The 27813-nt window shown below is 44.9% G+C and overlaps 3 protein-coding genes, 4 non-coding genes and 1 pseudogene across 7 annotated transcripts; 3 read left to right on the forward strand and 5 right to left on the reverse strand.

Moving 5' to 3' along the window:
• Positions 1–1288: 1288 nt before the first annotated feature.
• LOC119949007 lies at positions 1289–1426 on the reverse strand. Its single transcript, XR_005457105.1, has one exon. It is a non-coding gene; the product is annotated as a small nucleolar RNA SNORA7 (small nucleolar RNA).
• A 2740-nt stretch (positions 1427–4166) lies between these two features.
• Positions 4167–4304, reverse strand: LOC119949033. Its single transcript, XR_005457130.1, has one exon. It is a non-coding gene; the product is annotated as a small nucleolar RNA SNORA7 (small nucleolar RNA).
• A 971-nt stretch (positions 4305–5275) lies between these two features.
• TRNAS-UGA lies at positions 5276–5357 on the reverse strand. Its single transcript has one exon. It is a non-coding gene; the product is annotated as a tRNA-Ser (tRNA).
• Positions 5358–5807: 450 nt separating this feature from the next.
• On the forward strand, positions 5808–7807 carry LOC119948767 (olfactory receptor 6M1-like). Its single transcript, XM_038770265.1, has 2 exons — positions 5808–6793; positions 7750–7807. Exons 1-2 carry the CDS (start codon positions 5808–5810, stop codon positions 7805–7807), a joined length of 1044 nt encoding a protein of 347 aa, XP_038626193.1.
• Positions 7808–7927: 120 nt separating this feature from the next.
• LOC119948768 (olfactory receptor 11L1-like) lies at positions 7928–9220 on the reverse strand. The gene is made up of 2 exons (XM_038770267.1): positions 8394–9220; positions 7928–8027 (listed from the first exon to the last, which is right to left on the reverse strand). The coding sequence occupies exons 1-2, from the start codon at positions 9218–9220 to the stop codon at positions 7928–7930; spliced, it is 927 nt and encodes a 308-aa protein (XP_038626195.1).
• Positions 8035–8106, forward strand: TRNAG-CCC. The gene has a single exon. It is a non-coding gene; the product is annotated as a tRNA-Gly (tRNA).
• Positions 9221–14425: 5205 nt separating the features above from the next.
• Positions 14426–15342, reverse strand: LOC119948769 (annotated as a pseudogene).
• A 7792-nt stretch (positions 15343–23134) lies between these two features.
• On the forward strand, positions 23135–24079 carry LOC119948770 (olfactory receptor 6M1-like). Its single transcript, XM_038770268.1, has one exon. It carries the CDS (start codon positions 23135–23137, stop codon positions 24077–24079), a length of 945 nt encoding a protein of 314 aa, XP_038626196.1.
• Positions 24080–27813: the final 3734 nt, after the last annotated feature.

Here is a 27813-nt window from a genome sequence, read left to right on the forward strand (position 1 = left end):
TGCTCTTCTAGTGTCATGTCTAGGCAAGAATTTGGGGAGAAGGTGGAATTGTCCTGCCTAGTAATTGGGAGCAGAGGACCCATATCCATTGAGCCTATGTGGGGCCTTTGGCCCAGAGGGTTCAGGGAACATGTCGACCAACTCTGTTGTATTGTACACTCCCAAGCGCTTAGTATACTTCTTTGCACATAGTAAGTGCTCAACAAATAAAACTGATTGATTTAAAGAGAGACTGATGCTGTGCAGTGGTGATATCTGCCCTCAGTCCCTCCATGGCCTGGGGCTGCCCCTCCCCTAGACCCCCATGGTGCCACACAAGTTACCCCTGAATGTGAAGATGTCACAGTCTGGACGGGATTAACACTTGGCAAAAATGAAAAGGTGAGACATAGCTGGTGGAATCTGGGTGCCCCAGTGCTTAGTACAGTGTTCTGCACAAATTAAGGGCTCAATAAATACCATTGATGGATTGTTTAACTGTCTCCCATCTGTCTCTGGGAAAGGACATTCATTGTGCGTCATCTTCCTCCCATCAAGAGTGGCTCTCTTCCCCCACCCCAGTTTGCTGGGGGGTCTAAACCTCCGTTCCGGCCTCTTGGGTCAAGGCAGGAAGAAGGAGTAATGCTGAGTGGCAATTCTATTCATGCATTTCTACTTCTTTTGTTTTGTTGTCTTTCTCCCCCTTCTAGACTGTGAGTCCATTGCTGGGCAGCGATGGTCTCTATCTGTTGCTGAATTGTACTTTCCAAGCACTTGGTACAATGCTCTGTACAGAGGAAGTACTCAATAAATTTGGTTGAATGAATGAATGAAAGAATTCTCGAGCTGTCCAGGTAGCTCCAATTCCTCCCCTCTCTTGTCCCTTTCCCTCTCACTACCCCACAGAAAGCCTTCCTACCACATCACCCTCAGTTGAAAGGGGCTGTTGGGGTGAAGAGAGTGGGAGAGTAGAGCTGGTAGGAGGAAGGGAGGACAGAGGATAATTGCTTCTCAGATGGCAGAATGACTGATTGATTGACTCTCTGGGACTGAATGAACAAGAATAGAGACTCTACTTAAGCTTGTCTTGTCTTTGCTGCAGCGTCAACTCCGACCCATAGTGCCTCCATGGACACATCTCTCCCAGAATGCCCCACCTGCACCTGCAATCATTCTGGTAGTATATCTATGGAGTTTTCATGGTAAAAATATGTAAAGTGGTTTGCCATTGCCTCCTTTCATGCAGTAAACTTGAGTCTCCTCCTTGACTTTCTTCCATGCTGTTGCTTCACAGCACAGGTGAGTTTTGACTTGTAGCAGATTGCTTTCCAAACGCTAGCCATGACCCAAGCTAGGAATGGAATGGATATGCCTCTACTTGACTCTCCCTCCCATGGTCGAGACTGGTAGAGTACTGGAAACGCTCCAGGTGCAACCCTGAGAGGGGATCTACTTAAGCAGAGGCCTCTAATTCCTGGTCATGAAGAGGGTCATATCTACCCCTCCCCTTAAAAATAATTGTATTTTTTAAGTGCTTACTATGTGCCAGGCACTGTATTTATTGTGGGGGTAGATACAAGCTACAAGCTAATCAGGTTGGACACAGTCCATGTCCCATCTGGGGTTCAGAACCTTAATCCCCATTTGGCAGATGAGGAAACTGAGGCACAGAGAAGAGAAGTGAAGTGACATGCCTAAGGTCACAAAGCAGACAAGTGGTAGAGCTGGGATTAGAACTCAGGTCCTCTGAATCCCAGGCCCGGGTTTTACCATCTAGGCAACACTGCTTCATATAGAGGATGACTTCCCAACTCTGAGCCATGACTGAAAAACTTTCAGGTCCGGTCAAGTCTTCTTAAAACCAACAACAATGGTATCAAGTGCTGTCATTTCCAATTCATAGTGGCTCTATGGATATAATTTCTCCAGAACGTTCTATCTTCTTCCATAATCCATAACCTTTCTAACAGTTCTTCTGGTATCGTTGTAATGGTCTCTATCCATCTAGCTGCTGGTCTGCCCCTTCCATGTTTACCCTGGACTTTTCCTGGCATTAGTGTCTTTGGTATTTATTAAGCACTCACTGGCCTCCCAGGATCATACCTGGAGGGTTTTCAGACCTCTACCCATCTCGATTAAGGGAGGGATAGTCAAACAGAGCCATATCCATTCCATTCCTAGATTGGGCAGTGGCTAGAGATTGGAAGGCAATCTGCTACAAGTCAAAACTCACCTTTGCTGGGCAGCAGCAGCATGGGAGAGAGTCGAGGGTGGAGAATCAGGTTTACTGCATGGATGGAGGCGATGGTTAAACCGCTTCTGTATTTTTACCAAACAACCACTATGGATGCACTACCAGAACGATTGCACATGGAGATTGGGCATTCTGTGAGTGATGTGTCCATAGAATCGCTATGAGTCAGACACGACTCGACAGCATAAGAAAACAACAAACACTTACTGTGTACTATATCAATCTCTCAGGCAAATCTTATGAAATTATGTAGTAGTAGTAATAGTATTTATAAAGCACATATGGTGGGTGTGCAGAGCACTGTTGAAAGCACAGGGAAAAGCATTCATGCATATAACAGAAATAATGATTATTATTATTAAAATCATTGTCTAAGTGCTTACTATGTGCCAAGCACTGGGGTAGACACAAGGCAGTCAGATCTCAATGTCTTCTCTGTTTTTGCTAAGTATATTTATTTTGACCAATACAATTGTAAATATTTTTGCATTTGTCTCTTTTATTAGGGTACAAGCTCTTAGTGGGCTGGAAAGTTTGTCATGTCACTATTCTACATTGCCCAAACACCTAGTACAGTACACCTAGTACACATGAGATTGGGGCATGATAAATCCTTACGCTACCAAGTGCCAGGGTAGACACAGGATACTCAGATCCTTGTCCCACCTGAGGCACTCATTCTAAGAGGGAGAGGAATGTAGGCATGCCATCCCATTTTACAGGTAAAGAAACCTAGACATAGTTTTAGCTCTTCTTAAGGTGAGCAGTCTAGTCTGGGGGAACGCTGACAATCTCAGAGACCTTGATCAAGAGGAATTTCATCGGGAATGATCTGGGTTTGACATTAAGGTTAGACATCCATCCATTCATTCAATCATATTTATTGAGCGCTTACTGTGTGCAGAGCTCTGTACCAAGCGCTTAGTACAATATAACAATGAACAGACACATTCCCTGCACGCAATGAGCTTACAGTTAAGACAGGGAGACAGACATTCATATAAATACATAAATTACAGATATATACATGAGTGCTGGGGGGCTGGGAACGGTGATGAATAAAGGGAGCAAATCAGAGTAATGTAGAGGGGAGTGGGAGAAAAGAAAAGGAGGGCATAGTCAGGGAAGGCTTTGGCACAGAGGTGCCTTAAATAAGACTTTGAAGCTGGGGAGAGTAATTGTCTGTTTGATTTGAGAAAGGAGGGCGTTCCAGGCCAGACAGAGGACATGGGAGAGGGGTAGGTGGTGAGATAGACGAGATTGAGGTACAGTGAGAAAGTTGGCATTCGCGGAGAGAAGTGTGTGCGGTGGGTTGTAGTAGGAGAGTTGTGAGTTGAGGTAGAAGGGGTCAATGTGATTGAGACATTGAAGAGCAGCATGACCTAGTGGAGAGCACATGGACCTGGGAGTCAGAGAACCTGGGTTCTAATCCTACTTGTCTGCTGTGTGACCTTGGACAAGTCACTTAACTCCTTCTCTGTGCCTTAGTTCCATCACTGGCAAAATGGGCATTCAAAGCCTGTTCTCCCTCCTACTTAGACTGTGATCCCTATGTTGTTGTTGTTGTCTTATGCTGTCGAGTCGTGTCCGACCCATAGCGATTCCATGGACACATCTCTCCCAGAACGCCCCCACCTCCATGTGTAATCGTTCTAGTAGCGTATCCATAGAGTTTTCTTGGTAAAAATATGGAAGCAGTTTACCATTACCTCCTTTCACACAATAAACCTGAGCCTCTACCCTTGACACTCTCCCTTATCGCTGATGCCCAGCACTGGGGAGTTTTTACTTGTAGCAGATTGCCTTCCACTAGCTAGCCACTCCCCATGCTAGGAATGGAATGGATATGCATCTGCCTAACTCTCCCTCCGGAAGTTGAGTCTGGTAGAGTAATAGAAACTCTCTAGGTGCAACACTACACAGGGGAGTTTTGACTTGTAGCAGATTGCCTTCCACTAGCTAGCCACAGACCATGCTAGGAATGGAATGGATATGCTTCTGCTTGACTCTCCCTCCTATAGCCGAGACTAGTAGAGTACTGGAAACTCTCCAGGTGCGACCCTGAGAGGTGGATCTTTATGTAGGATCTGATTATCCTTTATCCACCCCAGTGCTTGACATAGTGCTTGCACAGAATAAGCACTTAAGAAAGCATGGTCCTGAGAGTCAGAAGATCCTGGGTTCTAATCCTGGCTCTGCCACTTGTCTGCTGGGTGACCTTGGGCAAATCACTTCAATTCTCTGTGTCTCAGTTACCTTATCTGTAAAATGAGGATGAAGACTGTGAGCCCCATGTGGGACATGGACTCTTTCCAACCCTATTCTGCTTTATCTTCATCAGTGCTTAGTACAGTGCCTGGAATGTAGTACGTGTTTAGCAAATATCATGAAAAAACTACCACAGTTATTTTTAAAGTTGTGAGACTGGAAATTAGTCAACCTGACCTGGAGGTAGAGGAATGTGAGTCAATTGTACTGATTGAGAACTTACTGTTTGCAGAGCACTTCTAAGCTCTTGGGAGAGTATAGGATAGCAATGTAACAGATGCATTCCCTGTCCACAATGAGCTTAATGTTTAGAGAATGAACAAAAAAAGGTGTCCTAGTTCATTATGTGGAGGGGATGTGTCTGCTAACTCTACTGTATTGTAATCTCCCAAATACTTAGTACAATGTTCTGCACATTATCTTGTCTTATGCTTTTGACTCATCTCTGAGCCATAGTGACTCCATGGATACATAATAATAATAATAATAATAATAATAATAAATAATAATAATAATAATGGCTTTTGTTAAGCACATACTTGTGCCAAGCATTGTTCTAAGTGCTGGGTAGATACAAGGTAATCAGACTATCCCACATGGGGCTCACAGTCTAAATTCCCATTTTACAGATGAGGTAACTGAGGCCAAGAGAAGTAAGGTGACTTGCCCAAAGTCACACAGCTGACAACTGGTAGAGGCGGGATTAGAACCCACGATCTCTGACTCCCAAGCACATGCTCTTTCCACTAAGCCACACTGCTTCTCACAGAAAGTCACTGTGAGCAGAATTTAAACCTGCACCGGGAAACCACATTGGATTTCAAGTCCAATGCCTTAACCCCTCAGCCATCACAGCACATCTCTCCCAGAACACCTCACCTCCATCTGCAATCGTTCTGGTAGTGTATCCATAGAGGTTTCTTGGTAAAAATACAGAAGTGGCTTACCACTACCTTCTTCCATGTAGTACACTTGAGTCTCTGCCCTCGACTCTCTCCCATGCCGCTGCTGACCAGCACATATGAGTTTAGACTTGTAGCAGATTGCCTTCCACTCACGATCCACTGCCCAACCTAGGAATAGAATGGGTGTGCCTCTGCTTGACTCTGACTTCCATACATGGGACTGGTAGAGTACTGGAAATTCTCCATGTGCAAAGCTGCGAAGGGGTTCTGCACATAGTAAGTACTAAATGAATATGATTGATTGATTGATTGATTGATTGGCCCTTTCCAGACTCAGAGCTTGGTGATATTTTGGCTGTTTTCTCCTCTGTGACTCTCCTTAGAGAAAGCGCTGAGACAAGATGGGACTGGAGAATTGGACAGCAGTGACTGAAATCATTTTAGTGGGTATCCCCACTACCCAAGAACTGGGCGTTTTCCTCTTCCTTGTCTTCCTCTCTGCCTATGTGGTGACAGTCCTGGGCAATCTCATCATCATCATGCTGATCCGTCTGGATTACCGTCTCCACTCACCCATGTATTTCTTCCTCAGCCACTTCTCCTTCAGCGAAATCCTAACCACTACCTGCGTCGTGCCCAGGATGCTCGTCAACTTCCTGTCAGAGAGGAAGTCCGTGTCTTTTCATGAGTGCTTTACTCAGTTATACTTCTACTTCCTCTTTGGCAGCACCGAGTTCATCTTCTTTGCCATCATGTCATATGACCGTTATGTGGCCATCTGCCATCCCCTGCGGTATCCCGCCATCTTGACTCGCCCACTCTGTGCTCGGCTCGTCACCCTAGCTTGGTTTGGGTCCTTCCTCCTTATCCTCCCATCCACTCTCTTGAAAGCCCGTCTGCCCTATTGTGGGCCCAACATCATCGACCATTTCTTCTGTGACAGCGCCCCCTTCCTACACCTCGCCTGCACTGACGTCACCTACATTGAGCTTCTTGACTTCATCGTCTCCCTGGTGCTGCTGATCGGCTCTCTGGCAATGACCATCGTCTCCTACTTCTATGTCATCTTCACCATCCTCAAGATCCCCTCAGATGAGGGCCGACGAAAGGCTTTCTCCACCTGTGCCTCTCATTTCACTGTGGTCTCCATGGGCTATGGGATATCCATTTTTGTCTATGTCCGGCCTAATCAGAAGCGCTCCCTGCATCTCAATAAGATCCTTTTTGTCCTCTCCAGCGTGGTCACCCCTCTCCTGAACCCCTTCATCTTCAGCCTGCGCAATGAAACAATGAAGATAGTATTGAGCGAGGCTCTGGGAAGAGTCCAGACCTTCACCAAGGACCTGAGGCTGATCCCTGTGATGAATTCAAATCCCTTCAAGTCTCGGTCCTGACTGGGAGAGTGTCTGCATTTGGTAGAAGGACTGGCATCTTGGTTTTTTTTAAGATATTTGTTAGTCTCTTACAATGTGCCAGGCACTGTACTAAGCACTAGGGTAAATGCAGCCTAATCAGGTTGGCACTCCCTGTTAATATTACTCACCAAAACATTGTTATACTGTACTCTCCAAAGTGCTTAATCCAGAGCTCTGCACGCAGTAAGCACTCGATAAATAGCATTGACTTAGTAATTTGGAAGTCTGAATTTTTAAATATTTTTAAAGAATTTCCAAATTTCGTGGGCTAGTGGAAAGACCAGTGTGAGTCAAGAGACCTGTCTTCAAATCCTAGTTCTGTCACTTGCCTGTTGTGTGATTTTGTGGAAGCCATTGAGTTCTCAGTGCCTCAGTGTCCTCAGCAATAAATTCTGTATTAATTATCCACTCTCCCTCTCTCTTAGGTTGTGAGCCCTATGCAGGTGAGGAACTTGGCACAATCAACTATTAATCAATCAATCAATTGTATTTATTGAGTGCTTACTGTATGCAGAGCACTGAAATTAATGTTTCAGGGAGTAAAACACAATAGTGTTGGTAGGCATGTTCCCTGCCCACAGTGAACTTACAGCTTAGCATGCTTACATAAAAGCTTATAAATATGCACTTGAGAAATTCCACACTCACCGTAATGATTACCACCACCACTGTAGTAAGCACTAGGGATATTGAAATATAACAGATACATTCCCTGCACACAACAAGCATACAGTCGGGGGAGGGGGGGTGTACTATCAGTGGTTTATGTGACCCCTATTGAAGAGTACCACCAGGGGTTTACGTGACCCCCCCCCCAATTAAAAGTAGCACCAGTGGTTGGTGTGATCCCCACTGAAGATCCCTACCGGTGGTTTATATGACCCCCATTTAAGAGCCTTACTGGTGGTTTATATGACCCCCATTGAAGAGTAACACCAGTAGTTCATGTGACCCCCATTGAAAAGTATCACCAGCAGTTGACGTGAACCCCATTGAAGAGTATGACCAATGGTCCCCATGACCCCCATTTATAAATAATTTCATTACATAAAACCAAAAGGGTAATGGAGTGAGACCAATGAGACACTTCCTTCATTCCATTCACTTTAGATGCCACTATTCCTCTTGAAGACCTTCTTCAGGAGCTCTTTGAAGTCCCTGTTCCTCAAGCTATAAACGATGGGGTTGAGCAGTGGGGTCATCACCGTGTAGAACTATTGGTGGTTCAGTGGTAGAATTCTCGCCTCCCACGCGGGAGTCCCGGGTTCGATTCCCAGCCAATGCAGACGTTTCCCTCCTCCCCATCCCCCCTGCCTTACCTCCTTCCCCTCCCCACAGCACATGTATAGATGTTTGTACATATTTATTTACTCATTTTATTTGTACATATTTATTCTATTTATTTTATTTTGTTAATATGTTTTGTTTTGTTCTTTGTCTCCCCCTTCTAGACTGTGAGCCCACTTTTGGGTAGGGACTGTCTGTATGTGTTGCCAACTTGTACTTCCCAAGCGCTTAGTACAGTGCTCTGCACACACTAAGCGCTCAATAAATACGATTGAATGAATGAATGAATAGAACACGGAGATGACCTTGTTGAGATGGGGCAACAGGTAGGCGTTGGGCCAGACATACCTGGAGATGATGGTCCTGTTGTAGATGGCGACCACAGCCAAGTGGGAACTGCAGGTGGAAAAGGTCTTCCTCTGGCCCGATGCAGAGGGGATCTTCAAAACGTTGGACACAATGAAGTTGTAGGAGAACAAAGTCAGGAGGAAACAGATACATGGCTCCACAATGGACATGACCTTCTCTGAAGTGGCCCTGCTGGAGCATGAGAGCTGTATTTGGGGAAGGATGTCACCGAAGAAGTGATCGATATGGTTGCACCCACAGAACCTCAACTTGAGGTTCATCAAAGAGGGAACGAGGGAGGTCCAGACTCCAGCCACCCAGGACCCCACCAAATATTTCATGCAGGCTCCCGGGCACATCAAGGTGGTGTAGTGGAGAGGGTTACAGATAGCCAGGTAATGGTCATAGGCCATCGTGGTCAGCAGGAAGCATTCCATGGCCCCAAAGAAGACAAAGAAGTAGAGTAGTGTCATGCAGGCTGGGAAAGAGATGGCCCATCTCCAAGACAGCAGGCAGGTCAGGAGCATGACAGCGAAAGTCGTGGTGCACCAGAACAACAGGAAAGAGAGGTGTTTCAGGAAGGTGTACATTGGGGTGCTGAGCCAAGGATTCTGGCTTACGAACACGATGATGGTCAGGTTCCCGGTGACAGACAGGAGGTACATGATGACGAACACAGGGAACAGCAGGGCCTGTTGGGCTGAGAGATTCTGAAAGCCAAGAAGGTGGAACTCTGTGACGGTGGATGTGTTCCTGGGTTCCATCAACTAAGTGAGGAATTAATAGCAATAATAATAATTGTGGTACTTGTTGAGTGCTTACTATGTTCCAGGCACTGTATTGAGTGCTGAGGTGGATACAAACAAATTGGATTGGACATAGTCCCTGTCCCACGGGGACTCTCATTCTCAATTCCTATTTTGCAGATGAGGTTAGTGAAGCACAGAGAAGTGAAGCCCTTGCCCAGGGTCACACAGCAGAGAAGTGGCAGAGGTGGGATTAGAACCCATGGTCTTCTGACTCTCAGGTCCATACTTCATCAGGGAAAGAAGAAGAGGAGGAAAGCAGGTAATTCCATTGGGTTTTTTAAACGGTATTTGTTAAGCTCTTACTTTGTGCCAGACACAGTACTAAGCACTGGGGTCGGTACAAGATTATCAGGTTGGACACAGTCCATGTCCCACATGGGGCTCATAGTCTTAATCTCTACTTCTGACTTCCCAGACTCTACCCCCAGAGGGGTGTGTGATTCAGCATGGCCTAGGGAAACATGTGGATAGTGGATAGTGGGCCTAGTGGATAGAGCATGGCCTGGGAGTCAGAAGGAACTGGATACTAATCCTGACTCTGCACATGTCTGCTGTGTGACCTTGGGCAATTCACTTCACTTCTCTGTGCCTTAGTTACCTCATCTGTAAAATGGGGATTAAGACTGTGAGCCCCATGTGGGGCAGGGACTGTATTTAATCTGATTAGCTTGTATTTACCACCGTGCTTAGAACAGTGCTTGACATGTAGTAACCACTCAACAAATACTTTCATAATGATAATAATCATTACTATCTCCCCGCTTCAGTCTATACTTCACTCTGCTGCCCAGATTATCTTTGTACAGAAACGCCCTGTACATGTCGCTCCCCTCCTCCAAAATCTCTGGTGGTTGCCTGTCAACCTTCGAATCAAGAATAAACTTCTCTCTCGGCTTCAAAACTTTCCATCATCTCACCCCCTCCTACCTCATCTCCCTTCTTTTCTTCTACAGCCCAGTCTGCACACTCTGCTCCTCTGCCACTAACCTCCTCACTGTGCCTTTTTCTCGCCTGTCCCACCATCTATCCCTGGCCTAGGTCCTACCTCTGACATGGAATTCCTTTGCTCCACACATCTGCCAAACTAGCTCTCTTCCTCCCTTCAAAGCCCTACTGAGAAATAACCTCCTCCAGGAGGCCTTCCCACACTGAGCCCCCCTTTTTCCTCTCCTCCTCCTCCTCTCCTCCCCATTGCCCCCCTCCTTCCCTCTGCCCTTTCCCCTTCCCCTCCTCACAGCATTTGTGTATATTTGTACAAATTTATTATTTAATTCATTTTATTAATGATGTGTACATAGCTATAATTCTGTTTATTCTGATGATATTGACACCTGTCTACTTGATTATTTTTGGTCTTTCTCCCCCTTCTAGCCTGTGAGCCTGTTGTTGGGAAGGGACTGTCTACATGTTGCCGATTTGTACCTCTCAAACACTTAGTACAGTGTTCTGCACACAAGCGCTCAATAAATACGATTGAATGAATGAATGAATTACTATTATTAATATCATTTGCTCTTGGGCTCCATCACCTAAAGCGGTATTAGGAACGAAGGTCAGGGTTAGAGAAGGAGGAAAGCATGGAATTCCTTTTTTTAAATGGTGTTTGTTAAGCACTTAACAGTATGTCAGGCACTGAACTAAGTGCTGGATCATCAGGTTGGAAACAGCCCATGTCCCACATGGGCTTCACAGTCATAATCCCCATTTAACGGATGAGGGAACTGAGGCACAGAGAAGTGAAATGACTTGCCCAAGGTCAAACAGCAGACAAGTGGTGGAGCTGGCATTAGAACCCAGATCTTTTGGCTCCCAGGGCCATGCTCTCTCTTTCAGACCACCTTGATTCTTTGTGGGCAGAGGATGTTTCTACCAACTCTGTTATACTGTAATCTCCCAATTACTCAGTTCAGTGCTCTGCACATAGTAAGTGCTCAATAAATACCACTGAATGACTGATTGATTGAAAAATGAGGAGGCAAGCTGGAAGTTGCAAAAATCCATCTAATAAAAATGATGGTGTTTATTAAGTACTTATGATGTGCCAAGAACTGTGCTAAGTGCTAGGGAAGGTTTGGGATATCTCTATCAGCTTGATTTCCTCCCTCCCACCATGGTTCCTCAGGCTTTCCAAGCTCACGTCCCAAAGGGGTGTGTGGTTCAGATGATCTGGGCTCTAGCTTTGAGTGAGGGGGCATAAGGTTGAGAAGTAGCATGGCTTAGTGGATAATGACAATTGTGGAATTTATTAAGTGCCTACTATGTGCCAGACACTTTACTGAGCACTGGAGAGGACACAAGCAAATCAGGTTTGACACAATCCCTGTCCAGTGTGGGGCTCACACTCTCAATTCCCATTTTACAGATGAGGTAACTGAGACACAGAGAAGTGAAATGACTTGCCCAAGGTCACACAGCAGACAAGTGACAGAGCCAGCATTAGAACCCATAACTTTATGACTACCAGGCCCTTGCTCTATCTGCTATGCCATGCTTCATCTCTAGATAGAGGATGGGCCTGGTAGTAAGAAGGACCTGGGTTCTAATTCTGCTTTCACCACTTGTCTGCTGTGTTCTCTGGGGAAGTCACTTCACTTCTCTGTGCCTCAGTTACCTCCTATGTAAAATGGGGATTAAGACTGTGAGCTCCATGTAGGACAGGGACTGTATCTAATTGGATTAGCTTGTATCTACCCCAGGGCTTAGTACTGTGCCTGGCACATATTAAGAGATTAACACATCCCATAAAAAAGGGAGTTGCATTTTTGAGGGCAGGGATGGCGTTTGCTTATTTCATTCATTCATTCATTCATTCAATGGTATTTATTTATTCATTCATTCAATCGTATTTATTACGTGCTTACTGTGTGCAGAACACTGTACTAAGCGCTTGGAAATTACAATTCAGCACTAAAGAAAGACAATACCTTCCCACAACGGTCTTACAGTCTAGAAGGAGGGAGGCTGATTTCAGGACGAGTAAACAGGTACCAAATAAATGAATAGAATTACAGATATGTAGTATATACATTAGTGCTGTGGGGTGGGGTGGTAGAGCAAAGGGAGCGAGTAGGGATGTTATGGAGGGGAGGAGGAGCTGAGGAAAAGGGGGGCTTAGTCATTCATTCAATTGTATTTATTGAGTGTTTACTTTGTGCAGAGCACTGTACTGGAAAATAGTTGATATTACCATCTACTTGCATACTGCCATTAGATGGCCCTTCCATTCCACTAGGCTCTTGCTTAACTTCTCTGTGCCTCAGTTCCCTCATCTGCAAAAAAGAGATTCAATAATTTTTCTCCCTCCTCCTTAGGCTGTGAGCCCCATGTGGGACCTGATTATCTTAGAGAAGCAATGTAGCTTAGTGGAAAGTGCTTGCACCAGGGAGTCAGAGGACCTAGGATCTAACCTCGCCTGCTATGTTACCTTGAGCATATTACTTCTTTGTGCCTCAGTTTCTACATCTGTAAAATGGGGGATTAACTACTATTTCCTCCTATCTATGTGGGACAGAGACTGTGTCCAAACTGATAACCTTGTACCTGGAACAACACTTGGCACATAGTAATCACTTAACAAATTCCATAATTAATCATCAATATCTGTATTCTCGATGTTTCAGGAACATGGATGAGATTGCATTGCTTGTAGAGTCATTTGTTCCCCATCCTACCTCACTTTGAAACTGGGGACTTGTTCCCAGCTTCCAGGTGATGGTCAGTGGCAGAAAGTACTCTCAGAGGAGAGGGCACTCTTAGGAGCATCCCAGAACTCCCATTGATTGTGTTACAGGAGGATTTATCTCAGACTGGAGAGTCATGAAGAAGACTAATGAAGAGGTCTCCCTAGGGGAATAAGCTACCCTTCTCATAGCCTTTGCATACGTTATGCGATTTAACATATGATTTAACCATTTACATGCAATTCTTATCATCACATAGCAAGACAGGATCACAATTAATGATAGTCTGGAATATAATTAGACAAAGCATTAAGGCAATCAATATCCATCACATCAAACCTTTGCTGGATGGGATGTTGAGAAGAATGGATGACAGCAGGATACACAAATAACGGCTCTATGGTGAGCAGAAATGTGTGTGAGGAGGCTGAACAATAGCAGGCTACCCAAACTACCACTCTATGGTGAGCAGAAATGGGTGTGAGGGGAATGGGCTACAACGGATTACCCAAACAAGTGTCCTATGGTGAGCTAAAATAGGGTAACCATTGAAAGGATGGAGCAAATAGAAATATTTTAAGATCACAATGAAGCCACGAAGATGTGCTCCAGCAGTGGACTGTTGGAAGATATCACAAAAGCCAGACAGACTACGCCCATGGCATGAATTTCCAAATTGCTCTCATTCTACTTACCCCCACCTCTCAGAGTTCTTGAAATCAAGGGGCACTCTTCAGGAGGGAGACATAAGGAAGTGACAGGCAGTCATTCGAATTTTTCCCTTTCCCTTTCACCCAAAGAACACTGTTCTGGACATAGTATGTGCTTCCAAGTACTATAGTGGTTCACGTAACCCCCCATTGAAGAGTACCACCAGTGGTCCATATGATCTGCTCACTGTAGAGTACCACTAGTGTTTTATGTGACCTCCATGTGGTCCCTATTGTAGCAACAGTAGCTCATGTGAACTTCACTGACGAGTAGCACCAGTGGTTCATGTAACCCCCCATTGAAGTGTCAACCAGTCAGTCAGTCAGTCAGTTGTATTTATTGAGCACTTACTGTGTACAGAGCACTGTACTAAGCACTAGGGATGTTACAATATGACAGATACATTCCCTGCCCACAACAAGTGTACAGTCTCGCGAGGGGGGGGGTGTACTCTCAGTGGTTTATGTAACCCCAATTTAAATGTAACACCAGTGGTTTACATGACCCCCTGATTAAAAGTAAACCAGTAGTTGATGTGATCCCCATTGAAGAGCACTATTGCTGGTTTATGTGAGCACCACCCCATTTAAGAGTAACACCAGTAGTTCATATGACCCCCATTGAAAAGTACCACCAGCAGTTGATGTGATGCCCATTGAAGAGTACGACCAATGGTCCTCATGACCCCCATTCATAAGTAGCCTCATTGGATAAAATCAGCAGGGTGATGGAGTGAGACCAATGAGACCCTTCCTTCCTGCCATTCACTTTAGATGACACTATTGCTCTTGAAGACCTTCCTCAGGATCTCTTTTCAGTCCCTGTTCCTCAGGCTATAGACGATGTGGTTGAGTATTGGCATCACCACCGTGTAGAACACAGAAATGATCTTGCTGAGACCGGACAACAGGCGACATGGATACAATTGCCCTGTAGTTGATGGCAACCACAGCCAAGTGGGAACATGTGGAAAAGGTCTTCCTCTGTTCCCGATGCAGAGGGGATCTTCAAGCTGGTGGACACGATGAAGATGTAGGAGAACAAAGTCAGGAGGAAAGAAATACACAACCCCAGAGTGGTCAGGACAAAGATGACTGACTCTGTAGTGACTGTGCTGGAGCATGACAGCTGCATTAGGGGAAGGAGGTTACAGAAGAAATGATCAATTCGGTAGGGCCCGCTGAACCTCAACTTGCAGATCATCAAGGAGGAAACGAGGGCAGTCCAGACTCTGGCCACCCAGGACCCCACCACCAGTTTTGTGCAGGCTCCCGGGCTCATCAAGGTGGTGTAGTGGAGAGGGTTACAGATAGCCAGGTAACGGTCATAGGCCATCGTGGTCAGCAGGAAGCATTCTGTGGCCCCAAAGAAGACAAAGAAGTAGAGTTGTGTGATGCAGGCTGGGAAGGAAATGTCCAGTCTCCTAGAGAGCAGGCTGGTCAGGAGCATGGGGGTGATTGTCATGGTATACCAGATCTCCAGGAAGGAGTGATGCTTGAGGAAGATGTGCATTGGAGTGTTGAGCCAAGGATTCTGGCTCACGACCACGATGATGGTCAGGTTCCCAGTGACGGTCAGGAGGTATGTGAGGAGGAACACAGGGAACAGCAAGGCCTGTAGCGCTGAGAGATTCTGAAAGCCCAGAAGGTGGAACTCTATGTTGGTGGATGTGTTTCTGGGTTTCATCAACTAAATGTGATGCGATAATAATAATTGTGGTGTTGGTTGCCAGGCATTGTATTGAACACTGGGGTGGATACAAACAAATCGTATTGGACATAGTCCCTGTCCCACGTGTGGCTCTCAGTCTCAATTCCTATTGTCAGATGAGATAAGGTCACACAACAGAGAAGTGGCAGAGGTGGGATTAGAGCCCATGGCCCTGTGACTCTTAGGTTCATGCTCCCTCAGGGAAAGAAGAAGAGGAGGAAAGCAAGGAATTCCATTGTCTTTTAAATGGTATTTGTTAAGGTCTTACTTTGTGCCAGACACTGTACTAAGCACTGGGGTTGGTACAAGATTATCAGGTTAGACACAGTCCATGTCCTACACCTAGACTGAGCCCCCTCCTTCCTCTCCCCCTACTCCCCATTCCCATCCCCCGCCTTACCTCCTTCCCCTCCCCACTGCACCTGTATATATGTATATATGTTTGTACACATTTATTACTCTATTTATTTATTTATTTTACTTATACATATTTATTCTATTCATTTTATTTTGTTAATATGTTTTGTTTTGTTGTCTGTCTCCCCCTTCTGGACTGTGAGCCCTCTGTTGGGTAGGGACCTTCTCTATAAGTTACCAACTTGTACTTCCTAAGTGCTTAGTAAAGTGCTCTGCACACAGTAAGCGCTCAATAGATATGATTGAATGAATGAATGAATGAATGGGACTCACAGTCTTAATCTCTTCCTCAGGCTTTCCAAACTCTACTCCCAGTGGGTTGTGTGATTCAGGATGGCCTAGGTAAACAGGCTGGCCTGGTGCATAGAGCATGGGCCTGGGAGTCAGAAGGACCTGTGTTCTAATCATGACTCTTCACACATCTGCTGTGTGACCTTGGGCAAGTCACTTCACTTCTCTGTGCCTCAGTTACCTCATCTGTAAAATGGGAATTAAGACTGTGAGCCCCATGTGGGCAGGAACTGTATTTAACCTGATTACTTTGTATCTACCACAGTGCTTAGAGCAGTGCTTGACATATAGTAAACAATAAACAAATGCTATAATAATAATGATAATTACTGTTATTATTATTATTTGATCCTGGGATCCATCACTTAAAGGGGGGATAGGGAAGGAAGGTCAGGGTTAGAAGAGAAGGAAAGTAGTGAATTCCTTTTTTTTTTAATCGTGTTTGTGAGGCATGTACAGTATGTCAGGCACTGAACTACGTGCTAGATCATCAGGTTGGAAACAGCCCATGTCCCACATGGGGTTCACAGTAATAATCCCCATTATAGGTGAGGGAACTGAGGCTCAGAGCAGTGAAGTGCCTTGCCCAAGGTCAAACAGCAGACAAGTGGTGGAGCCGGTATTAGAACCCAGATCTTTTGGCTCCCAGTGCTCTGCTCTCTCTACCATACTACCCTGATATTTTCTGGGCAGAGAGTGTTTCTACCAACTCTGTTATACTGTAATCACCCAATTGCTTAGTTCAGTGCTCTGCATATAGTAAATGCACAGTAAATACCATTGATTGACTTACTGACTGACAAATGAGGAGGCAAGCTGAAAATTGCAAAAATCCATCTAATAACAGTAGCAATGATGGTGTTTATTAAGTGCCAAGAACTGTGTTAAGTGCTGGGTTAGATTAAGAACATCTCTATCTGCTTGATTCCCTCCCTCCAACCATGGCTCTTCAGGCTTTCCAAGCTCAAGTCCCAAAGGAGTGTGTGGTTCAGATAATCTAGGCTCTATTTCTGAGTGAGAGGGAATAAAGTTGAGAAGTACAATGACCTAGAAGATAATGATGTTTGGAGAATTTATTAAGTGCCTACTATGTGCCAGGCACTTTACGGAGCACTGGAAATGACACAAGCAAATCAGGTTTGACACAGTTCCTGTCCAGTTTGGGGTTCCCACTCTCAAACCCCATTTTATAGATGAGACAACTGAGGCACAGGTGCTTGGAAATTATAAGTTCAGCACTAAAATGAGACAATTCCTTCCCACAACAGACTTACAGTCTAGAAAGGGAGAGATCGAGTAAACAGGCCTCAATATAAATAAAAAGAATTATACATATGTACTATATATACTAGTGCTGTGGAATGGGAGTATAGCAAAAGGAGCGAGTCGGGGCAACACCGAGGGGGGCTTTGTCTGGGAAGGCCTCTTGGAGGAGGTGAAACTTCAGTAGGGCTTTGAAGGGGGGAAGTGTGATTGTTTCATGGATTTGAGGAGGGATAACATTCCAAGCCAGAGGTAGGACATGGGCCTGGGGTCGACGGCGGGACAGGCAAGAACGAGGCACAGTGAGGAGGTTAGAGGCAGAGGATCAGAGTGTGCCAGCTGGATGGTAGAAGGAGAGCAGGGAGGTGAGGTATGAAGGGGCAAGGTGATGGACAACTTTGAAGCCAATAGTGAGGAGTTTTTGCTTGATACGGAGGTTGATAAGCATCCACTGGAGATTTTTGAGGAGGGCAGTGACATGCCCAGAACGTTTCTGTAGGAAGATAATCCGGAGAGCCATGAAGAAGATTAATGAAGAGGTCTCCCTAAGGGAATCAATGGACAGGACACGGACTCTCCCTAAGTCCCTGTACCCCATGGGTGTCCCACTCTAATAAGAGAGAGAGAACGGGTGTTGAATCCCCATTTTACATTTGAGGAAATTGAGGCACAGAGAAGTTAAGTGTCTTGCCCAGGGTCACACAGCAAGAAAGACACTCAACTTTTGTGTGCCTCAGTTCCCTCATCTGCAAAATGGAGTTCAATATCTGTTTCCCTTCCTTCCAAGACTGTGGGACCTGATGGTCTTGTAACTACCCCAGTACTTGGCACACAGTAAGGACTTGAGAAACACCACAATTAGTAAAGTGGATGTTCTGGTCTTGCATCCCACTTACAGATGATTGGGTTTTGTGTGCCCAACAAAAACTCCTCACCATTGACTTTAAAACACTCAGTCACCTTACCCACTCCTACCTCACCTCGATTGTGTCTACCAATTGTTATACTGTTATATTTTGTACTCTCCCAAGCGCTTGGTACAGTGCTCTGCCCACTGTGGGTGGTCAATAAATACGATTGATTGATCGATCGATCAGAAACCACAAAGGGAACCATTCTGTCCTTAATCTCCCCACGCAAGCCTCTTAGCATTTACTCACATTTCTTTTTATTCTCATTCATTAGCTCATTCATTCATTCGTTCATTCATTCATATTTGTTGAGTGCTTGCTGTGTGCAGAGCACTGTATCGGGTGATTGGGAGAGCATTGAAACTGTGAGCCCCAAGTGGTACAGGGAGTGTGTCCGACTTGATTTGCTTGTACCACAGCGCTTAGTACAGTGCCTGACACATAGTAAGTGTTTAACAAATACCATTACCATTATTGTTTTTACTACTACAACCCAGCCCGCACACTACATTCCTCTAATGCTAATCTTGTCAATGTACCTCAATCTAGTCTATCTTGCCAATGACCTCTTGCTCACATCCTGCCTTTAGCCTGTAGTCCCCTACTTCCTCATATCAGACAGACAATTTTTCTCCCCCACTCAAAGCCTTACTGAAGGAACATTTCCTCCAAGAAGTCTTCACTTATTAAGCCTGCCTCTCTTTTTCTCCCAGTCCCTTCTGCATTGCCCTGACTTGCTCCCTTCATTCATCTCCCCACCTCCCAGCCCCAAGACACTATGTAAATATCTGTAACATTCATTTTTTTGCATTTATTCATTTATATTAATGTCTGTTTCCCCCTCGAGACAGTGAGCTCGTTATGGGGAAGGAATGCGTTTGTTTATTGTTATACTGTACTCTCTCAAGTGTTCAGTTCTGTTCTTTGCACACAGTAAGTGCTCACTAAATACGATTGAATGAATGAGTAAATGAATGAAGTGTACCCTTGTTCTCCGGAAGACTGGCAATGATCTTGTAGTCTGTGACTTTCCCTCTTTTAATTTGCCCTCAAGGGATGTCTCCCCACTATTAGCTGCCACTAGGGACACTAGTGACGTCCTGTAAAGTTGGATTCTCCAGTGCCGGAGGGGAGAGAGAGAGAGAGAGAGAGAGAGAGAGAGAGAGAGAGAGAGAGAGAGAGAGAGAGAGAGAGCTCAGATTTTTAATTTCAGTTGGCGATGGACAGATAGGATTCACCTAGTGCCATTCTGCTCATATCTCATCCTCTCAGATGTCCCAAGCTGGAACAAGAACTTGGTGTTTTTTACAGGAAAACATTTCCCAGCCAAGGCCAACCCGAAGCAAGAAAGCCCAAGAATGAGAGACACTTCAAGAAAGAGATTTATCTGAGGATTTTCCCAAGTCCCAAAGCCAGTCTGAAAAACCAGCCTCTCAGGATTTCCAAATCAACTCTGAAGGAAACCATATCCTTGAAAAGGAGATCAAAGACGGAAGGGATCGAAGGGACAAAGTATGATTGGCCTTCCTTCAAAAGCGAATGTGTCTACCAACTCTGTTATATAGTACTCTCCCAAGAGCTTAGTACAGTTCTCTGCATACAGTAAGAGCTTAATAAATACCACTGATTGAAAGGTGAGTTGAGAGCATGTAAAGATTTTCCTGGTCACCTTCCTGTTCCCTCCCCTCCTCTTCATTCTTTTCTTCCTTCACTTTCTCCTTCTCTTCTTTGAGTTTCTCCTCCTTCTCCTCTCCCTATTCTTCCTTCTCCTCTTTCTTCTCTCCCTCATCCCCCTCCCTTTCCTTCTCCTGCTACTTTTCTTCTTCACCCTTTTGATATATAATCATTTGGCATTTATGTCTCATTTCATAATTTATTCATTTATATCAATGTTTGTCTCTCCCTCTAGACTTTAAGCTCGCTGTGGGAAGTGTACATATCTACTAAATCTGCTAAATTGTACTCTGCCAAGTGTTTAGTACAGGGCTCTGCACACAGTCTTCTTTAAGTGCCGTCGAGTTGTTTCCGACCCATAGGGACAACATGGACACACCCTTTCCAGAACCTCACATTGTCTGCCATAATAATAATAAAAATAATTATTATTATAGCATTTATTAAGCACTTACTATGAGCAAAGCACTGTTCTAAGCGGTGGGGAGGTTACAAGGTGAACAGGTTGTCCCACGTGAGGCTCACAGTCTTAATCCCCATTTAACAGATAAGGTAATTGAAGCACAGAGAAGTTAAGTGACTTGCCCAAAGTTACACAGCTGACAAGTGGCGGAGCTGGGATTTGAACCCATGACCTCTGACTCCAAAGCCTGTGCTCCTTCCACTGAGCCATGCTGCTTCTCGCTGATTCTTGCTCAACGCTGCCATAAAGTCATTCTGGCAGGTGTAACCATAGAGTTTTCTTGGTAAAGATGCGTAAGTGATTTACCACTGCCTTCTTTCAGGCAGTAAAATCTTGAGTCTCTACAACTGCCTTTGATCAAGGTTTTGATCACTTGATTGTCTGCCTTTGACTCTTTCCCATGCCGCTACTGCCCAGCACACGTTAATCAACTTTGACGCTTCAAATTAGACCTTTCCATTCTGGGTAGCCCTACATGACATAGCTCTAAGCTTCATCAGTGTATACAAATTCTCCTGCCATGACAAGGTGCCAGTTTACAGGCAGTAAAATCTTGAGTCTCTACAACTGCCTTTGATCAAGGTTTTGATCACTTGATTGTCTGCCTTCGACTCTTTCCCATGCCGCTACTGCCCATCACATGTTAATCAACTTTGACACTTCAAATTAGACCTTTCCATTCTGGGTAACCCTACATGACATAGCTCTAAGTTTCATCAGTGTATACAAATTCTCCTACCATGACAAGGTGCCAGTTTATAGGACAACACAATAAGCGCTCAATTAATACTATTGACTGATTGATGGATTTGCCAAATTCTGTTCTTTTCCTCGTTTACAGCCCCAACAAAAACTGACCTGTTCTATGAGGCTTTCCCAGATTTATTTCACATGACTGCAGACCACTAATTACTCCAGTTGTCCTTTCCACTTACAGAATTCCATCTCTGTGAACAATGCTTTGCTTTTCATGGTATTTGTTAAGCACTAACTAGGTAACAGTGAAGTCATAGCTAAGCTCTAAGTATGATATGCTCCACACATCAACTTTCCTGAATGTTTCTGACCACTTCTGATGCATCTGAAGCAGTACAGTCTTATAGAAAGAGCATGTCGTAGGAGTTAGAGGACCAGGGGTCTAATCCAGCCCTGCCATTTACCTGCTGTGTGACCTTGGGTAAATCATTTCACTTCTACATGTCTCAGTTCCCTCACCCGCAAAATGGGGTTTCAGTACCTGTTTTCCTTTCCACTTAGACTGTGAGCTCCAAGGGAGACCTGATTAGAGAGTATCTACTCCAGTGCTTCTTACAGTGTTTGGCATATAATACGTGCTTAACAAATGCCGATCTTGTTACTACATGCTCTTCCCTTTCCTCATCTTCAGTTTCTTCCTGTTTCTCTTCTTTTCTCCTCCTGCTTCTCCTCCCCTTCTTCTCCCTTCACCTTCTCATTCTCTTCCTTCTAGAATTCAGCAGATTTATCCTCTCAAATCCAGGCAAGACTCCTTATTCCTTATTCAACTTTCCTTATTCCAGGCAAATTATCTTATATCTAGCCCAATGCTTTAGTACAGTGATTGGCTCCTAACAACAGTCTCATTTTTACTAATAGATGAGAATCTACCCCATTTTTAAAGGACTCCAGGTAAGGCAAATTTATGAACCTTCCAATGGTTGATATGTTGCACTCTCAGGAAATGATTTCTAAAGTTTAACCTAAATCACTCGTCCTGCATTTCAAACCTTAGCCTTGGTGGAGAGAGAGATCAGCTGGTAAGTATCCCCTATCTGCGAGTCTTTCATATAGTTATGAGCAGGAAGCTAGTAGATCCTCTGTCTTCCTTACAAACCATAAACTGGTGTGGGTTTGGAGGGAAGAGGGAATCTCTATAGGAAGGGTGAATCAGAAATCAGTGAGATGATGAGAAGCAGCATGGTATAGTGGATAGAACATAGGCCTGGAAGTCATACGGTCATTAGTTTTCATCCTGCCTCCACACATGTTTGCTGTGTGACCTTGAGCAAGTCACTTAACTTCTCTAGGCTTAAATTTCCCCATCTATAAAGTGGGGATTAAGACTGTGAGCCCTTTGTGGGACAGGGACTGTGTCCAACTTGATTAAATTGCGTCTACCCCAGCGCTTAGAACAGTGCTTGGTAAGTGCTTAATAAGTACCATTACTATTATGGTAATGATGATGATTATGATGATGATGATAGACCTTGGGAAGCACAAGTCTGCAGGAGCAGGATCTTAGGATTGTATTCTCCCAAGCACTTAATACAGTACTCTGCACAGAGTAAATGTTCAGTAAATGCCACTGATTGATTGATTCATTGGAAGTCAGAGAAGCAGCATGGCCTAGTGGATGGAGCACGGACCTCGGGATCAGAAGCACCTGGTCTCTAATCCCTTCTCTGCTACTTATCCATTGTGTGATATTGGGTGAATCACTTAGCTTCTCTCCGCCTCAGTTCCCTCATCAGTAAGATGGGGATTAAGACTGTGAGCCCCATGTGGGACAAGGATTGTGTCCAACCTGATTAGTTTGTATCTACCCCAGATCTTAGGTCAATGTCTGGCCCACTGCAAGAACTTGACAGATACAAAAAAATAATAAAATAAAAGTCAGTAAGATGGATTAGGAAATTATTTTCCAGTTCCTCTTAACTCTAATCTTTCTTTGAACCCTAGCATTCAGTCAAGATCTACTTTCTGTTTCTGGCAGCTAATGTGGCTCTGAGGTATGGATGGTAGAAACAGAAGTATGGTCATCGAATTTATCCTGCTGGGCTTTCAGACCAGGAAAGAGATGGAGATCATTCTATTTGTTGCATTCCTGCTGATGTATGGGACATCTCTGATTGGCAATTCTTTAATTGCGATCTTGGTGTGGACAGACCCTCGCTTGCATTCTCCCATGTATTTCTTCGTGGCCAATCTGTCCTTTCTGGAGATCACCATCACTTCTACAGTCGTCCCCAAGATGCTGTCCAACACCTTCTCACCGACCAAAACCATCTCTTTGGTAGGCTGCCTCTCTCAGTCCTTCTTCTATTTCCTTCTTGGCTCCACAGAGTTCTTTATCCTGGCCGTCATGTCCTTTGACCGCTACGTGGCCATCTGTAACCCGCTGAGATACGCCACCATCATGAACGGACAGGTCTGTCTGGAACTGCTGCTCGGTTGCTATGTTGGCGCCTTCTTGGTCATCCTTGTGCCCACTGTCGTGACTGCCGGGCTGCCCTTCTGTGGTCCCAATGTCATCGACCACTTCTTCTGTGACAGCGCTCCGGTGCTGAAGCTGGCCTGTGAGGACACGACTCTGGCCGAGCTCGTGGACTTCAGCACCTCCGTGATCTTGCTGTTGGGTTCTTTGCTGTGGACCGTGACGTCCTATGCCTTCATCCTCGCTGCCATCCTTGGTATACCGTTAGCCCAGGGGAGGCAGAAGGCCTTCTCCACGTGTGTCTCTCACATCACTGTGGTCTCCCTCTACTATGGGAGCTCCATTTTCATCTATGTCCGGCCCAAGAAGGGTGACATCCTGGACTTCAACAAGGTAGCCACTGTACTCAACACCATTGTGACCCCCATGCTGAACCCCTTCATCTACAGCCTGCGGAACGAGAAGGTCAAGGATTCCCTGAGAGATGCTCTCAAAAAACTTCTGAAGCTTTCTATATCTTAAGGAGCCAACACTTTAGCCGTAAAGGCAAGGCCAAGTGCAGCTGGAGGAAAAGAGAGAGTCTGCATTACTCAAAGTTCTGTTTAGTCCATCTGTCTTGAACAGCCCTGTGGCCTAGGGGATAGAGCATGAGCCCGGGAGTCAGAAGGACCTGTGTTCAAATCCTGGCTCTACCACTTGTCTGGTTCAATCTCGCCTGCATCATGCCTCTGTCCTGGAACTCCCTCCCTTTTCATGACCAATAGACAATTACTCTCCCTTCCTTCAAAGCCTTACTGAAGGCACATCTCCTCCAAGGTGCCTTCCTTGACTAAATCCTCATTTCCTCTAATTCCACTCCCTTCGGCGTTGCCCTGACATGCTCCGTTTATTCATCCCCACTCCCAACCCCACAGCACTTATGTACATATCTTATGTACACAGAGAAGCAGCATGGTGCAGTGGATCGAGCATGGACCTGGGATTTAGAAGGTCATGGGTTCTAATCCCGGCTCTGCCAATTGTCTCCTGTGTGACCTTGGGCCAGTCAATGCATTTCTCTGGGCCTCCCTTGCCTCATCTGGAAAATGGAGATGCAGACTTTGAGCCCCATGTGGGATTGGACTGTGTCCAGCCTGACTACCTTATATTTACCCAGCGTTTAGAACAATGCCTAGCACACAGTAAGTGCTTAACAAATGTCATTATTATTACCATTGTTAATATTGTTATTAATGTTATTATTATCATATCCACAAATTATTTATTTATACCAATGTCTGTCTCCCACTCAAGACTGTAAGCTCCTTGTGGGCAGGAAATGTGTCAGTTATATTGTTACACTGTACTTTCCCAAGTGCTCATTTCATTGCTCTGCAAACAGGAAATGCTCAATAAATGTGTTTGATCGATTGCCCTTCAGCGGAGCAGCATTTGCCAAGTCGAAAGAGAACAGGGCTGGGAGTCAGAGGACCTGGATTCTAATCCCAGCTCTGCCACATGCCTCCTGTGTGAATTTGGGCAAGTCACTTCTCTTCTCTGTGCCTCAATTACCTCATCTGTAAAAGGGGGATTCAGTACCTGTTAATAATCATGATTGTAATGGTTAAGAGCTTACTATGTGCCAAGCACTGTTCTAAATGCTGGGGTAGGTAAAAGGTATACACGTTGTCCTACGTGGGGCTCACAGCCCTAATCCCCATTTTTCAGACGAGGTAACTGAGGCACAGAGAAGCAAAGTGACTTGCCCAAAGTCACAACAGCTGACAAGTGGCAGAGGAGGGATAAGAACCTATAATCTCTGCCTCCCTAGCCCGGGCTCTTTTCATTAAGCCACAGTGCTTCTCTGTTCTCCTTCCTACATCCCCGTTTTCCTTCCTAATTACACTGTGAGGCCTGTGTGGGATAGGGATGGTGTCTGACCTGATTATTTTGTAAATTCACCAGTGTTTAGGACAGTGCATGACATAGAGTAAGTGCTCAACAAATACCAATACCATTATTATGTTCTGTTGCTTTCCCCTGCCTGCAGCCAGCATGAAATAATGGAAAAACTGGGGATGGGAGCCAGAGGAACTGGATTTTAATCCCACCTCTGCCAGTTATCTCCTGTGTAATCATGGGCAAGGCACTTTACTTCTCCATGCCTCGGTTTCCTCATGTGTAAAATGGACATTCAACACTTGTTCTCTCTCCCCTTTAGAGAGTGTTAGAGAGTGTTTTTTATGGTCTTTGTTATTCCCTTACTATGTGCCAGGCACTATTCTGACTGCTAGGCCAGATACAAAGTAATCTTGTTGGTCATAGTCCTTGTCCACATGGGCTCACAGACTTAATCTCCATTTTACAGATGAGGTAACTGAAACACAGAGAAGTGAAGGGATTTGCCCAAAGTCACACTGCAGACAGGTGACAGAGCCAGGATGATAACCCAGTCCCTCTGGCTCCCAGGCCCATGCTTTATCCCAATAGGCCATTCTGCTGTCCAACTACCACATTCATTAATATTATGTGCAAACCACTAGACTAAGCACTGGAAGTACAGATGACCTAGCGAAGAGTAAGGCTGGGAGGTGGTTGGTGACAAAAATATGGAATTTCCCAGGAGCTTAGTACAGTGCATTTCACCGAGTGTACATTCAATAAATAATCAATCACTACTACTATTACTGTTACTAGTACAACTACCACCAAACACTGGGGCAATGGGTTTTCAAACCTACTTTGGGTGTTTTGCAAATTTACTTGAATTGTGACATCGTTTAATAGTGGAGTTGGTGGCGAATGTTTCAATAATTAACCTCTTGGGATGTTCTGACTTCAGGCATGTCCCCCAAGGATGAAGAATGTAATAAGAAAGTTTTTCTAGATCATTCAAGGATTACACTTTTTCCCATGAGCTGATGCTGAGTTCAAAACTTGAAATGATGACATATTTGATGCAAAAATGTGGTGTGATTTTATTGTTGAACCTTAGGCTTGAAAAGGGCAAGCCTAGAAGCTTATGAGCAGGGAATGTGTCCAACAACTCTGTTGCATCGTACTCTCTCAAGTGGTTAGGACAGTGTTCAGCACACATTAAGCGCTCAATAAATATAATTGATTGATTGATATCCACCTCCTCCTCTGGACTGTAAGCTCGTCGTGGGTAGGGAAGGTGTATACCCACTCTGTTGTGCTCTCTCAGGTGATAATTAGAGTGCTTGGCACACAGGAAGTGCTCAAAAAAACCCCACTGATGATGATGATCCTCATATTGTCCAGGTGAGATACAGAGCGCATCCCCATTTCCCAGGTGATGTGATCTGTCCAATTGAGAGTTGGGTCTGAAACCCAGCCCCAGGCAGCAGGCAAGTACCAGAACTGGGATTAGAACCGAGGTCCTCAGGCTCCCAGGCACATGCTTTACCTTTTAGGCCATGCCGCCTCCTGATGAGTGATTGATTATACCTTTCTCAGTAGTGCAGGAACTGGCTTCAAATATAATAGCATCAAAATCTTCCATTGCTCAGGAAATATAGATTATGTCAGAGATCAGAACGTCTCCAGGCATTAACTCCTCTGAAGATCAAATGGGATTGGATACTGTCCGGTAAATGTTAATCACGTCTTTTTTTCTTCTTTCTTATGGTATTTGTTAATGTGCCAAGTACTGGACTAAGCACAGGGATACATACAACAGTCCATGACCCTCATGAGGCTCACAGCCTAAACCCACACTTTACAGATAAGGTGACTGAGGCACAGAGTAGTGAAGTGATTTGCCCAAGATCACACAGCAGATACGTGGCAGAGACAGGATCAGAATCCGGGTTCTTCTGACTCCCAGGCCCGTATTTTCTCTGTTAGGCCACACTGCTTCTCTAGCTTCAGAACTGACAGGTGAAATCGCCATTATCTCTGTCTCAAGGCAAAGCATCCGACTGCCTTTATATAACTTAAGCTGGCCTATCAGTTTACATCTCTTTTGAGAAGCCTTGTTTGAGTGTCCTGTTGTCAGAGCAAATCATAGAGCATTATTCTTTAGCAGAGGTATGGCAAATCTGATGGCCTCAAATCCTGTCACCCAGAAAGCTTAGCAAAAGAGTGGCATGGAAATCAGTGGGTGATATGCGACTGAGTTGAGTCTGAGATTATTTGAAGCATCCTGATGATGACTTGTTGAAAATACTAGATGACATCTAATCCCCTGGGCATATCCATGCTATTCAATGGCTTATCTACAGCAAAGGTAATCCAGCATGGCAGAGCAGATAGAG

This window comes from Tachyglossus aculeatus, chromosome X3 (assembly GCF_015852505.1).
Source record: "Tachyglossus aculeatus isolate mTacAcu1 chromosome X3, mTacAcu1.pri, whole genome shotgun sequence".
Taxonomy (NCBI): Eukaryota; Metazoa; Chordata; class Mammalia; order Monotremata; family Tachyglossidae; genus Tachyglossus; species Tachyglossus aculeatus.